We start from the raw sequence: 16,146 nt of genomic DNA, 5'->3' as shown, positions 1-16,146 counted from the left end.
TACAGCAATATACACTGATAGATTATCTTGTGATACATTGGCATCAATTTTGCAATATGATACTGGAGCAGAGGTATATCTTTTCTTTAATACAGGAACTGCTCTGCTCTCAGGCAGTGGGTTCAGCTGCCAGATGTGCAAGCAGAAGTGCTATGTGTGTTAAATTGTTCCCTGGTACAATTTCTTTTTATGAAAACTGAGAGAACTTTATAATGCAGTGAATAACTACAGGGCATAATTAATTCTAGCATTTAGAAGTAAATATTTTGCCATTGTAACAGTGTGTATTTCTCTTAGTTACACAGCTGTATTGTACTATATGTTAGATCATTGCTTTGCAGTCTAAAAAACCCAACACAGGGTTACTGGGGTTAAAGGATAGCGTCACATTTTTTCAAGTCTGTCTTTAAATAATACTGCACATTGAAAAAACTGTTGGTCACTAACTGTTCCTCCTGTTCATGCTGGCCTTAAAGAAATGCCTCTTACAACATTTTCAGTTTAAGTGATAGGGGACAAAATCCACAGTCCCATTTTATCCAAAACTTGCCATCGGGTATCTTCTGACATTACAGTGTTTTTAGTACAAGTTTCTGCCTTTTTGAGCCTGTCCCTCCACCATGTCTCAGCAAGGACACACTGTGGAAACACAGTGACAGAAAAAAGACTAACTTTGGAAGATACTCATGTGATTTGACTGCCTCAAACTGCTGTAACCTCAGTGTTTCTTTGCACGAAACAGAAACAAATGGATTTTGTCCCCGACACTTTCATTGAAAATAACTTAAGGAAGGGATGTCTTTACGGTCAGCGTGGATAGGAGGAACAACAAAGCTTTCAATGTACATATCTGCGTGTGAGTATGGTTTTCAGGCAGAATAGAAAACATGTAATCCTTTAATGTTTGGGACAAATTGAAGACTAGCTGAAAGACTGGACAAACCACACATTAAGACAGTTTCCATGCACATGTGTTTGTCTTTGACTGTCAGGGAGGAGCATCAACCTCATGACCAAGTAAATACACTAGAAAAAAGAAGAAAAAAGTGCAAACTTTGGGTGGGATCTTTGATGACGATGTGTGGGCAACACCGACAGCCTACGGAGGGAATTGGAGATGGGTAAACTAACAAAGCTAATTTCAGGTAGAGCTTTTTATTTACCGATATGCCTCCCTCTGACAACACATAAGTTCAATCAATGGTCACCAACGTCAGTCACAAATATCAAAGATCGACTGGCAGGATTTTATCTGATGACTGTCAACAGTAACTGACCCAGTCTGGAACAGACCAGGTCCAACATCCGATCACTTGTCACACATAACTCATCGTGATGATCGACTCAACAGTCATAAATTATCCCTGGTTTGAGTCATTCTTCTTTTGTCTCTCTCTTCCCACATTTCACATGTAGTTCTCCATAATATCAACGACTTTAACATAGATATTCAAAAAAGGAACAGACCAAGAGGAACCACAGCACGCGGAGCGAGCAACTGGTGTCCTTGGCCGTGTGACTCTGAGCAACTCAGCACATAACAGAGGGCAGAGGCTCCATTCTGATTTATGCATTCCCATGAGGCCAAGGGGCAGAGCAAAGACATCATTTCCTGTCATTATGGCAATTCCTGTCTGAACACAGACAGCACAGGGAGAAGTGTTCAAGAAGGAGACGAGCACATAAAAAGGCCCTGTTCTGTATGCTGTCCTCCCAGTTGGTGCATAGGAATCAACATTCTGGTGACAAATTTTTCCCTTTTCCTCTTCTCCACCCGTTTCCAGGGTTGTGTTGGAGCTTTAATGGGTGTGGGATTGTAATTCCCTTTACTTGCAAAAACTACAGTAAGCTCCACGGGCAAAGATATTTCTGTATGCTTCATTTTCCTTTTGCCTGGTTCTTCCGGCCTCTTTGTGTTGGGGCTGGTAAACCGTTTTCCTCTCACCAACCTCTTTCAAACAACATCCAGCGTTGCAGTGAAGGGAAACTCTGAATCAGATGCTATGTTAACCACAACATGCATCGCCTGCATCAGTGTTATAAATTATTCTTGTGGAGTCAGCAAAATATCAGTCGTTTCTTCTTTTTTTTTAAACACAAAGCAGGATTTCAGTGCTAGGGTGGAAACAAGTCTCTCTCCACTCCAGAGAGCAGAGTCCACTGCCAAGTGCAAAGTTTGGGCTGAACTCAATAGCCTATCCTCACTCCTCTGTCAGCGATTCAAATGCATCTCCTGTGAAAAAAAAAACAAAAAACCTTGGCCTTGAAAAGAAGAACATGTGCAACTTTGTGACTGAGAATGTGATTTTCTTGCTAAATAAGTGACAGATTAATAAGGCTCTTGTTTATCTGTCAATATTGGTTGCTACCCGCACCACAGCAGGATAAATGTCTGTTTCTGCCACGCTTTGGTAGAACACACGCTCAGTAGAAAACTACATACACGCTTCATTTTCTCATAAAAAAGCAGAATATGGCTCTAAAATGCAGCATGAGGCATTCCAAAGTCTATTATGCAACTACTTTCAGATGAGTGGGACGGGTTTTTTTTTTCTGGGATTCTGGGAAGATTGGTTTTGGCACACAATGTTTAATTATAACGAAAACGCTTACATGGAGCAGTTTTGTAACATAATTTGAGCTTAGCATCAATAATTGGTGTGTATAAAAGTTGCTGATTTCACCTTTGCTTTCCAGGCTCATTTCATATTAACGTCAGTTAGTGGTTAGTCGTGGTGGATTGCGGCTTATGAGAAATGCATTTGCTGGAGGACGACACAGGATGAAAGGCTGAGCAAATATGTACATGTGGAGAGGGACGAGTTGAGCCATGTGATAAGAGGGGTGAGGAGAGCGATAACAAAGGGAGGGAGGTGATGCAGCATCTGTCTCAGTTCACCTCGGCTCTGCTGCCTGCTGATGACACCCCCCAACGTCCATCTCCGGTCCAGCCTCTTCAGATGAGCCTTATGTCGCTTAGTAACTGACAGACACACATGGTGACCAGACGACAACAAACAAACAAACAAACAAACAAACAAACATGGGAGACACGAAGAGCAAGCACAAATGTTACACAAACACACAGCACACAAATGACGTGGATCCAACCCAGAGGGGGCAATTATTAGCTACATGGAGGACATAAAAACGAGACCACAAAGCAAAACATGGTGGACAGTTAGAGTGGATGGGCGGAGGTTACAGAGGAAGTGTTAAACCAAGACATCTTCTCTGTGGCCTGTAATTAGGATGTTGTTAGAATGGTTTTCCCATCCTGTTGTGTTAGAGCATCTGGGACACACATTTCTGCTGTAGGAATGCCATCCAATTAATAGAGCAGCTGACGGTGCGGCTGGTTGGAGTTGTCAGAGAGTCTACATTTTCCTATGCCTGTTGGAGGTAAAACAGCGGTGATGGAAAGGATTTCTGCCAACTTGTGTCACATGTCAAAACAATTGAAGGAGTAGTTCCTGTAAATTATCTTATGTAGGACAAAGAAGGTCCTTTTCATCACTAGATACTCTTCTTAATTTACAGTGATGGTAAGATCAGACAGCATCTGAGAGACATGTGAAAAGTAAGAACTTTGAGCAGTTGTTTATGTGATCAAGCTAAAAAATCATATGCCACTATTACAAAGACTTTTACAGGAATAGTTAGACTCCGCTTCAGGTGAAGAGTGTGAATACGAAGCCACTGTGACCCAGCAGTTAGCTTAGCTTAGCTTAGCACAAAGGCTGGCTCTGTCGAAAGGCCACTAAAGATGACTTATGAACACATTATAGGTTGTTTGTTTAATTTAATTAAAAAAGCAGCCTGTAAAAATGTCAATTCACCATTATGTGTGAGTTCATTTCTTGCCTCTGAGCAGTTGCCAGGCAACCAGCAGAGACTCCAGGACATTACCAGTCGCAGCCAAACAATTTAGACAAAATGTGTTAATTTGTGAGCCTTAGAGGTGCTGGTAGACTGATTTAGTAATCGTTGGGCAGAGTCAGGCTTTATGCTAGGCTAAGCTAACCGGCTGTAGTTTAATATTTACCATACAGACATAACTCTCCTCCAGGAAGCGAAAAAGCGAAGCCAAAAATGTCTAACTACTCCTTGAAGCAATAGGGGGTTTTTTTGCACAAAATGTGATCAAAACAAGAAAGAGGGGGATGTTTTTGCACTTTGATCAGTGGGTAAACTCACATCTCAAGCTGTCTCAGCTTTCAACATGTCTCTTTTTGGGGTGGGGGGGCTTTTTAGAGAGAAAGAACATGAATTCCAAATGCAGTCTTTCAGAAATGTGTGCGTTTTTTCTGTGACAATGCGGTGGCACAGACTGCTGAAGACCGCAGGACTGACAAAGAGATGCTTTATGAGTTTCATGCCATTCCCATGACCGACTAGACACATAAACACTAATTACACTGACAGATTGTCCTTGGTGAAAAGCCCCTGGCAGCAAACTCCAGCTATCTCTGACAGAGTGCAAAGGAGTGTTGCATTTACACGTTTGCATTTAGGTTTGTATCTGTGTGATAATACATTTGCATGCCCACATGCTGAAATCTTCTTTGATAAATGTGCACTCTGTAAGCCCCAATGGGGAGAAAAGGGCACTTAAACATATTGTGAAACAGTAACACTGTTTAGCCTAATGTATTCACTCTCTCTCTCCCTCCATCCCTGAGTCATAAGATATACAACACCGAGGGGATCCAGGGTCCCATTGTTACAGAGTACAGCAATTGTACAGGAAAAGACGTTCTGGCCAGAATGCTGGAAAATCTTGATGTTTGTTTCGAAGTGTAACATGCAACTTAATTATTTCCGTGCCTCCAGTTTGTTCGGTTTTCTCTATCACAAAACTGCATTAATCTTAACTGATAAGCTGCAGTTGTTGCACTACCTGTCAAAACTATCAAAGTCTGAATATTTGACACTGAGCTCTAGTGCTCTGATATTAGAGTGCTTTCACCTTGTTTGATATTAAAAATCCTTAAAGAATGAGGCTGGAGTTGCGCGTGGATGGTTTGATAACTGTATCCAACAGGGCGATCAAGATGACTGCGTGACTGGACGCCGTCTTCAGCTTCACATATGTCTGCATTATATTCTGGCAAACTGAACTCTACATAGGTGTGTTTCTTATCATGGTTTTGGATCCCTCTCTGACTCCAGTAAGCTCACAAATTTTAACATCAACACTTGCCTCCTGCGCTGCAACTTATCAGCAATCCAGAATGACAAGCAGACGTTGCATGAAATAGCATAATTCATGTCAGAGCTTGCTTTAATTAACGATATAACCGTGATTTAAAGAGCATGACTCTTGAGATAGTCCCCTGGTTTTATTCCTTACTGCTGATGGAAACACATGCTTCTTTCATGAGCTCACTCCGTGGAGGTCATATCACGTCATATTGCGCTGCATCTTTACTGTACAGAGCATTACTGTACAGAACATCACTTCAGTGGTTGTGGTCTGGTCTCTCCTGGCGCTCCTCCTTGCTGTTTACCCAGGTCTGAATCTACACTCTGTTCAAGCGTGCTTATAATGGCAGGCAGACAGAGAGAGGTGTTCACTCCAGCCCGGCGCCGTTAGCTAACGGCCGGCGGTGGTGAAGAAGGGACGAGTTTGCTCCATTTTGTCACAGATCAAAGACTGAGAATTGAGGGCAGAGGTGGTATCTGTGTGTGGGTATATAACAGCATGTGTGAGGTGTGTGTGTGTGTGTGTGTGTGTGGGCAGAGTCTGCAGTGACTTACCTTCCCCAGCTTTGGAGGCGCCAAGCTCCAAATCATCCCGTGTGCCGCTGTGGGAGTTGAGATAGGTCGCAGGGACCCAACCCTGCTCCTCTGCGGTGCTGACGAACCACCAACCTGTGGAAACATACAGAGGCTGAAAATCACCAGGACTGTGTAGGATGTTTGACAAACATGTCATACAGCGCATTACATAGGAAGATACAGTCGGTATAGCCTAAACTTTGAGTGGAAGGAATTAAAATGCCTCCGGGGGTCTGGAAGATTTGTTGAAATTTCGCAGATGAATTTGGGCCTGTGATAAGATTCCCGCCCAAAAAAGTACACATAATAAATCTCTACAAACACGGATGAAAATGAACATGGATGACGCATGACCATAGATCTTCCAGCCTGGCTTCTATCCCCCGTCAAATCACTCGCATCTTTGTTTTAGTCAAATCACAGGGATGACCTACACATGGACATGAGGAACTTAAGTGTGTTGCCAATAGAATCTACAACTACAGACAAGGCCAAGAACATCAGAGGGAAGGCCGCCCGGCCGTAGCTCGACTCGTGACGAGGTCTTGTTCAACCTGCATTTCATCAGGATCAGTCGTGATTCCAGTGGGCAGGACAATCCTGAAGCGCTGTTACTGGCCAAAATACCCATTTGCACTGTTGCAGCTGATTTGACTCGGCTCCTCTGACAGCATTGCTCTGACAGCTGCTTTATGACAAATGCCTCAGCTGGAAAGGTGCGCACACAAAGGAAAAAAAATCTGATCCCAATAAAGCGAGTGGACTGCACCACTTCATTGTGTCATATAAGGCGTGCTGATGTAAATTACAAAAGGAGACCTAAAGTGAGACCTAAGTGACAAACCTGGCACAAAGACAGTCCTATATGTGGTGTGCCACACATACGTTATTTGCTGTGGTAACGGGAATACAATACGGCTAACAGCTGTCTGGACGACCCATAAAGAGGAAAGGAGTGTTCCATTACACTTCCACAGCTGGTCCAAACGTCCAGTGTACATTTTCCTACAGAAATGGTGTGTTATGAGGTAGTTTAGTTACTCACAATTAATAAAAAAGAAGCAGAATGTATTACCATGGACAGGAACACAAAGAGAACGTGTTATATTAATTATATGGTGAAAGGATGAGGCAAAATTATAGGATTCTAATATGGAAATAACAGCAAAGACATTGTAGACCCCTATATTTAGCAATTTTGATTCATCTGCATGGAGTGAAGTATTTTGCTTAATTCTGTCCTTAACTTTGCAGTGATGCATCACAATTAGACAGGCGGCAATTAGAGGTCGCTATGGATTAGAAGAGGTCCCATTCTCAGGCATACTTATAAAGACCAAATAATTGTGTAATGTTGGCAATCCCAAATTCTAATGACAAACATGACTGATTCAAATTGTTCCCTGGCCTTACAAATATCTGTCTACCAAATCATACTGGAGAGCTAGAAGATATCCTGATGACAGGCTGCATGACTCTTTCAGTGCAGGAAATCACAGATAAACTCTCTCCAGGGCTTTTTTATCTTGAGCATGCAATCTCATGTGAAGGATGATTTATTTTACTGCTGAACTTGCTAAGATACACAACAAAAAACATCATCAGCTGTACAGTGGGGCTATTTTGCATAGAGTTAGGGTGGGTTATGCTGGCTTGGACTCAGGTACGTAACCAGCCGTGTAATGCACTCATTCTCTTCACCAACGCTGTGGCTTGAACAAAACCTCATGCCAATAAATCAGAGAGAGCAGCAGGCTATAAAAAAAAACAGTGCCGACAACAGTCAGTACCAAAGGACACAAAGAGCAGATACAGTGGAGTTGAAACTTTGTGAGAAAATTCAAGGACTGTTAAACATTTATTACACTGTCATCCTAAATTTAAATGAGTTCATTATACCAGCATTTTGCAATACTTCATTAAGCCACTGACAACATTAAAATAAATCTGATGTGTCCTGTTTAATGACCAGCAAAGGGCAACGTCAACTACATTAGTGGTACATTAAATTAAATTGACCATTATAAAGAAAGGTCAGCTTGGCAGTGAGAAAAAGACCTGCGTCAACTCAATAAAGAAAAAAAATCCTTACATTAGCAAATTGCCATTTTCACACTAACATGGCCGCTCGGGGGAAATGTTATTTTCACTTCAGCAAACCGACACTTGTAGAAATACAAGCAAATATAAGAAAGGTGTGGGAATGTGCTTTAATTAAGATCACTTGGCTGTAAGTCTGAACATACATACAAAGCAAAGACACAGTCACTTTAAAAGGCCTGAGTAAATATATGCTGTTATTGATGGCTTGGGCTGCCTTGCTCGTGTTTTTCAGACATCCTCACATATGGCAGGTGCTTAGGCTGAGTTCACTGAACCTCAAAAGAAGCAATAAAAGTACTTTAAAAAAAACACACACACACTACGCAAGTGCTGCTTTCGTGGCCATTGCAGGTTTACATCAGACAAGTTGCAATTACATGAAATGCAAAAAAATTATTCATAAATAAACCCGCTTTAAGCGAGAAACCTGGTTCATGTCTTTCACTGGATGTGTTCATTCAAAGAGTGACTGCAATTCAATCTCGCACAAAATTAGGTCCATAGTCGACGTGTTACACATGTACAGTAAAAATCCTCCCACTGGTTCTAAGCTTTTGTTAAGATATCACTTTAAGGTACTTTATAGTTTTTTGTTCATTATCTTTGTCTTTTTTTTTTTTTTGCTCCAAGCTGCTGTAAATTTTCCCGCTGGCACTCATAAATACTCCATCTATCCATCCGTAATTATAGAATCTAATATTCAGACTGTTATAGCTGATGGTATGATAATAGTTTTACATTTAAATGCTGACTTTGCTGCTACTAATCTCACACTCTCTTTGCTTGAGAGTATTGTATTGTACACTTGACAGTATTGCTCTATTGGTCCAACACCAGTTGTGGGTACTGTATGTGTACTGTTATTTCCACTACTGTAATTTCAATTCAATCTTATTCAACACTTATTTTTATTTTATACCAAGTTTTAACTTTTTTTTTTCCCTGTTGTTTCTGTCCATGTTTTGCTGCTGTAGCACCAGAATTTCCCCTCTGGGGGATCACTGACTATGTTATCTTACACAGGCAACATAAAGTGACAAAAATAAAGCTTTCATAAACCATGTGCTGAAAAAGAACTTCCTGAATCTATAGGCTATGTTTAGGGCTTCAGATATCAAATGAAATTACCCTATAATTGTTGCATATCATATCTTTTGCTAGCATTATTCTTGTGGAATATTTCTCCATAAGGGAGAATGTGATTCTGTGATTTGACAGGGTTATCATCATGACCCAGACTTTAAGCTGAGGTCATTACAAAAGAAACAGCTGTTTTCTGAGTCTCCTGCTGCCAAAACAGAAATTTTGCATGGACTGAAAAAGTTAAAAGTAAAGCTGAATGAATTGTGAAGAGCGAATGAAGTTGTGGATTCAGCTGCTGAAAGGTGAAATTGCAGATAATGGAAGTAAGATTAGGAGAAGAACGTGTTCTCTCTGCCTTGTGTCCGGATGGCAGAGATTATCTGAACAGATGTGGGAGGAACAAAGGTGAAGGAAGCATACCTTGTGTCTGGAAATGGGGGTGTGTGTTTGTAAGAGCACACATGCATCTGTGCATTTGCCTGATTTTGATCCACCACTTGTCTGGTTCCCGCGGCAGAGACTGCTGACACACATTTCAAAGATACACCTGCGTCTTTGTCCGTGCTCTCTCGTTGTTTTTCATTAGTCAATATCACAAACCACTTTCCTCCATGTATCCCTGCATCGTTATCCACGTAAGGAAAAGTTAAAAATCTTGGAAAGCTGCTGCAGAGTTTCAACCACAAAGGAAAACAAAAAAGAACACAGCCAAATGCTGACTGGCAATACACTTTGCAAAACATTATTCAATATTACGATTCGGCTACTTAGTCAACATCCTGAGTAAATCAAAATGCTTTTAAAACGTTTGAGCAGAGTTTCGTTTTGGGGTCAGCGGTTACATAAGACAATAGCTAAACCCGCAACCCTGTGGTGGAGATCTCACATAACACCATCACACCATAGGATCATGACCACAGGCAACAACCTCAAATGTCACAGCCTCAGAAAGCAAGAAACCAAACGGTTTGTCTTGACAACACGTTTGTACAACACTACAAGGGCATCATGAAAAACTGGATGTTTAAAGCGGAGCCGAGGGCAACTTGTAACTAAGCTTGTACTTTGGTATCTGAGTGCAAAACTGGTCGGATCAAGTTACAGGCCTGCTTGAATCCAATTATATCTGTAGTAAAAATAAAGAGAATGATGATGTAAGCCTAATTTAGACAGCATGAAACTTGCAGATGCAGGTTTAAAGCAAAAATGTGAGATTTGGGAAAATGCTCTTCATACTACTTTTTGTGGTGGGGAGTTAGCTGAGAAGTCAGTATAATTCTCTGTCTGGACCTCAGACCGAAGGGTACGTCATGTTATGCCTAGGCTACAATATGTTATTGAGTGCAGCTTTTTCTGTTTTGAAATTCATTTCATACTGGTCGATAAATTGTTAGTGACGTTGAATATGCAGTGTAGCTGGAGATCCTTCACAGTGATCCTGTCCCCAGGGGAAAGTGGTTTTAATGTAGCTTCGTTGACATCGTCGTCATGGCGACGCTAACTGCTGGAGAGGGCTGTTGCTGTCGAGTTCACACATTAACATTACACCAGAGAATCACCTCCTCAACCGCAGATACAGAACATGTAGACGATTCCTACAACTACTGTAAATGTAGCTGTAAGACTCTGAGACAGAAATAAATACAGACTAACTGTCTGAACCACGTCTGCCCTGGTTTCATGCTGGCCAATCACAAGAGATGTGACGTAATTATTTAAATGCTATTTTGTTATTTGACCATGAATGAATATTTCCAAAAATGTCAAACTATTATTTTAAATCACTATGAACACGAAAAATAACTGTTAGTTATGTCTGTTGAAAGTTTTGCAACAATTTGACTACGCCAGATGGAAAAATGCTACTGAGGCACTTATTTTTGTAAAGAGAAAGCATGAAATGTAAACAGATGTTTGCTCTCAGACTCTTATGGAGCTTTCCTTTTACTCTCACCTGTATTCTACCCCTGCAAGTGCAGATACAGACATGTGATGAGAGTGAGCAGCATTTCAAAGCTCTATTTGTCTCTCATACAGTATCTGCCATCTGGAAACTCTATCAGCTTTGAGACCCATGCTTCATTTTTACTGTAATCAACAACAGATTCTCAGCTGAAACGAGAAACTAGATTTATGCCATTTGGGGTTTTTCCCAAGGTGACTGGATGACCTATAACACAAAACCACGATCTACATATACAATCAATCAAGTCTGGTACCGGAGCAACAGCATACCTAACACAGTGTGACATTGCAATGCTCCTTAATGTCCTCCTCATCCCTACAAATATATCATTGAGACAAATAGACCTTAAACTGTACTGAAATCTGACATCAACATTGTTTTGTGCCTTGGATTAGCTCTGTAATACTCATGAAAGATTTCTACACATCTAGCATGAATATGAGAACCACAGATTCAGCAGCACAAGGAGGCTTTTTTCCACGACCTGAAATGATGAGGAATGCAGTGGCTCAGCAGTCCTGCAGATATCTGACACCACTGTTGAGCAGAGCAGGAGAAAACACCATTCATTCCCAGCTTCTGTATTCATTAACAGTGGATCCAGTATCAAAGCACAAGGGGGAAGGTATCCAGTCCAATACACACACTTCCAGTTTTCATAAAACACTGGGTTTCAATTACCTGGGTGGCTCTGGTACGGGGGTGGGTTGGGGGTGAGAGGGGGGGGAATGGCACAACACAGCTTTCAAGGGCTGATGTTGACCTAAGGAATAACCTTCTCTCCCTCCCAGCCTCTCAATGGATCCCCTCATGGTCTGAACGAAGCTATAGCCCACAGCTTGTGTGCTCTCTGCTGATTTGGAGACACAGCAGTCCTTGAGGGTCTGAAAGCCCACCTTTTAAAATGCTGGTTTACCTCAATGGTCAATTCTTCAGTGAGTGAGAGAGAGAGGCACCCTTTTGGCTCCACAGACTGATTTCTGTACACAATTATTACGACTATTTGTCCTTTTAAATAGTGTCAATGCTCCTGTTCTCCATCCCGCCTGCTTGCATTGCTCTGTGAAAAGACGCAAGACAAAAACAGCAGTAGAAGCCTCTCTTGCAATGCCACTTACAAACCTCCAATTTGAGTTTCCACATCTAAAAATACAGGATAAGGTTAATTTCTTGAGACAGTCATGAGCACTTCCTATGGTAAGCTGAAAGTATGTGGAGGATGGGGATTACTATGAGAGGATAATGTGTCTTCCATCTGCTGCTGCAACTTCAGCTTAAAAAAGGCATTTAACACTTGGCAAGTTTTCTGCGTCATGTCTTTCGTGGTTCATTGACAAGAATTATAGGGTTTTTCTTTTATACAAGGAAACATGTTCTTGCTGAAACTGCACAAAGTGAAGGTTTGCACACTAGCAGCACTAGAAGCTTAACATTGACCTTGTGTTTAATCCTCCTGTATATCAGAGACAGAAAGACTGGAACGGCCAGTGTACATGATGCTGTCACACTTGCAGGAACCACTGATGGTAAAATCTGCATGGAGCTTGCAGTTCTCTCTTTGACTGACTGATCATTATGGCAACACAGGTTTTGGTGCAATTATCTAGGTACAGAAGGAAGTGCACAGACTATAATTCTAATGAATTGTCTGTGCATGTTGAATGAGGACCTAGAGAGTACTGTCAACCAGTGCTACAGTTAATATAGCACAATGATAACAATGACAGGAGAAGCAACTCATAAAGAAGGATCCAAGTTGAATGTTAGTGAAATAAAGGTCAGCACGATAGCATCGGTAAACTCTTGTTTGTTTAGCTTCCCTACATAAATCACATTCATTATACTCAATTTCACTCAATATTTTGCTCTGGTCATCCATGCCCCCCCTGAAGTCGCTCTATGCTCCCCAACTTTGAGAAGCCCTGATGTAGGCCGAGGGCTTCAAGGAGATACACCGTTTATTACCTTTACCGAGGTTATGCCCCCCCTGTTTGTTTTTTGTCTGTGCCTGATAGCTCAAACCAGATGTCTACACCCATGCTAGCAGCTCTGTGAGGCTGCACTTAGACACAGCAGTATTTCATGCTAAATGCTAACATCAGAATGCTAACATGGCCACAATGACAATACTAACATGCTGATGTTTCGCAGGTATAATGTTCACCGTCTTACTTCAGAATGTCAGCATGCCAACATTTGCTGATTGGTTATAATCACAAAGCATAGCTGGGGGGCTCCCAGGTAGCTCACCTGGTAGAGCCTGCGCCCCCTGTATCAGGGCAGTGTGCCCACCGCAGTGGCTGGAGCTCGACTGCCCAGGGTAACCAGGTAACAAAAGTATGTGATAAATCAATATTCGAGCTAATGAACAGTGAAGGGATCGCCAAATTTATTTATCCTGAGGGGAATGTGACTGTGTCTGAGCCAGGTTTCATGGCAATCCACCCAATAGTTGTTGAGATATTTCAGTCTGAACCAAACTGGCTGGACCATACTGCTAGCGTTGCTAAAAAAAAAAAAATGAAAAGAATTACAAATAACCTTATTGTCAACAAAATAAACTGACTAAACTCTACTAGTTATCTGGATCTGGAATTTATGCCATTACACAGATACTGCCTTATATAATATCATAGATAAGTTGAATTCTACAGGAGCAATGCTGTAAAGTGTAACAGTAAGTCTGTGCTCTTGGCGTAAACGCAGATCCTGGAAGAATCAGCCTCTCTGAATACTGAACTCCTGCTGAGCTGAGTCCTGAGATAATCTCGCATCCAGCATGGAGACAGAGACAATGTTGTATTGGTACATTTTTTCCAGGTGAAGGTAAAAAAGACATTTTGCACATCCATCTCTGCCAGACCTGCTTAATCTGCCAGGATTGGACTCCAGCAGTCTCTACGGGCTTTCAGCCAGGCAGCGGAACATCACCCACAGGATTCCTCTGTTACCTTCTGCCTTCTCTATGGCTCAGATTTGTCAAACTTCAGATATGTCCGTGAGGACAAACAGGGCAATTTCATACAGCTAAGATTGCTGTCTCCATAAGTGACCCTTAGGGCTCTTCCTGAAATTTCGCTTACTCCACCCTACTTAAGTAAACTAGCTGGAGAAGTAGAGATACAATACAAACTGTACATGGGTGGTGCAAGGGGGTCTTTGGGGGAGCGGGAGGGACTGACGGATGTGAGCTGGCCTCTCCAAAACAGACAAGCATTCCTGGAGTTCATTTGGCAAACTGTAATTCATAGAAGCTGACTTGGAATGGAGACAAGTTAAACCCTGACTGGTCCACAGAGACAGATTTTCTACACAGAACTGGGCACAACACACCTAACACTGCCCTTGAGGTGTAGGCAAACCAGCTGCATTAAGTACAATATTTCCAGAGGGGACTGCAAATTATTTTTTCCCTTCCTACACACTACCCCATTAAAGGGCAAAGTTTAAACCACTGAATACAAAGCATTTGAACTGACCAACCAGGCTGCAAGCTTAGCTTTGGTTAACATCTCTCCAATATAGTGTAAACTGAGGAGGCATCCTGGAGGATCCATTAAGCCATTATAATGAACCAACCTCTCTGAACCACTAACTTTGGCAGGAAATGTCTTTTTCCATTTTCTCCCCGAGTTTCTCCCTGCGCTACTCTCTCCTCCTGAGCCAGCATCTCCCCCTGGCAAACTCTCATAAAATAGACAAATAAAATAGCTGCAGAGGGAGTGAGGACAGAATTAATAATTCTAAAACACATTTTGAATACAGCATAGGTTTTGACAATGCTAGAATGTAACTTCTATAATATTTCATATCGCTCCTTCGGATTGCAGATATTTTTATGGGTCTTAGCAAATAGTAACTTCTGGGTTTTGAAAGTATTATTCCAGAAAAAACTACATACTACACAAGAACATCAAGCAGTCTACCCTGGTCTACCCTGCTGGTTTTACCATATACTGCACCTACTTCAAACTTAACAAACCAGAAATCAATATAAGCTACTGTACCAACTGAAAGAAAGGCCACGACACAAACTGTGCGATGGAAAATACTGGCTTGGCTCGTCACAGCAGGCTGGAAAAGCGGAGAAAGCTGAGCTCGCTTATAGGTCTGACCTAGATTCACTAGCCCTGTTGAAGGCGCATATTATCTAATTCAAGGTAAGGAAAAGTCGATAACTGCATGGGCAGCAGTCACAGCCACACTCTATGGCACAGTTGCTTTAACAGCAGGACGTCTGCTAAAGGACTGGGGTGAATGGCAAAAATAACGCAGAGCTGTTTTTTTTTTTTTTTTTTTTTCATTTTTTGATCTGTCACTGCTATACTCTCACACCTTTGTGCAAAAAAAAAAAATCTCATACAAAACCAGTCAGACATACAATGCTGATACAAAATTAGATGGCAAAATGACAGCATACAGATGCTTTCCACTCGGTGCATCCAGAGAAATCTGCATGGCTTTAAAGGAAAATATGTGACTATAGCTGGAGGCGCAATAAAAAACGCTTTTATCATTACAAATGTAATGGACACCTTTTAGTGCCTCTAACTCAGCACATTTAGCTCCGTAATGCACAGATCAATCTGTCAGAAACCATTAAAGGGTTTGTACTTATCCTGCAAGGGAATGGATGCTAAATCAAATGAGCTCTGAAATCTTCTTAGCACACACCTGGTCTTGTTAGTATTGGCAATGGGATATGGAGTGATGTCACCCAGCCAAATGCTTCAGATTTAGCTGACTTCTATTGCAGGAGGTGTTGAGTTTTCAGTTAAATGCTAGCTGTGCTGCTGGAAACAGGCTCCATAGCAAGTTGTAGAGGGGTGGAGGGGTTGTATTTACTTCAGATCTCTGTGAAAGTGTCCGTCAGTGTCTAATAAAACTGTCAAATAGCCTTAGGGTGTGTTTTAAGAAGCATGTAGTCTACTGTTTTTGCTTTCTAGAAACTCGTGACAAATCCAACCAAACCAGTGATGAATGAATGAGCTGAGCTGAGAGTGGCAACAAAATATAGAGTGCATCAGAGAAGAGGATGAAACACAGCAATAATAACATGGAAACTAAGCTGCAGCAATAACACAGAAGCCTGGAAATCATAAATCTGCAATGAGACCATTGAAGTACACAAGTTTCAGATTCTGCATATGTCATCAATACGCAGATCAACTGCTACGGCTTTGCACCGTGGTCAGCTAAAATAAAAAAGTGGA

At 41.6% G+C, this 16,146-nt stretch overlaps 1 protein-coding gene across 4 annotated transcripts in view; it reads right to left on the bottom strand.

Annotated features, from left to right (window-relative positions):
* sh3pxd2ab (SH3 and PX domains 2Ab) overlaps nucleotides 1–16,146 on the bottom strand; it is a 54,536-nt gene that overhangs the window by 5,317 nt on the left and 33,073 nt on the right. For 2 of the 4 annotated variants that reach the window (XM_041946859.1, XM_041946857.1), the window contains 2 exons: nucleotides 5,761–5,874; nucleotides 2,900–2,983 (listed from right to left, as the gene is read on the bottom strand). In XM_041946859.1, coding sequence (XP_041802793.1) covers nucleotides 2,900–2,983; nucleotides 5,761–5,874 — 198 coding nt within the window. The remainder of the gene's footprint in view (nucleotides 1–2,899; nucleotides 2,984–5,760; nucleotides 5,875–16,146) is intronic. The other 2 variants (XM_041946860.1, XM_041946858.1) reach the window with 1 other exon arrangement.

Source organism: Chelmon rostratus, chromosome 11, assembly GCF_017976325.1.
Source record: "Chelmon rostratus isolate fCheRos1 chromosome 11, fCheRos1.pri, whole genome shotgun sequence".
Taxonomy (NCBI): domain Eukaryota; kingdom Metazoa; phylum Chordata; class Actinopteri; order Chaetodontiformes; family Chaetodontidae; genus Chelmon; species Chelmon rostratus.
Note: the sequence above shows the minus strand (reverse complement) of the source record. Positions and strands in the feature narration are given on the sequence as shown.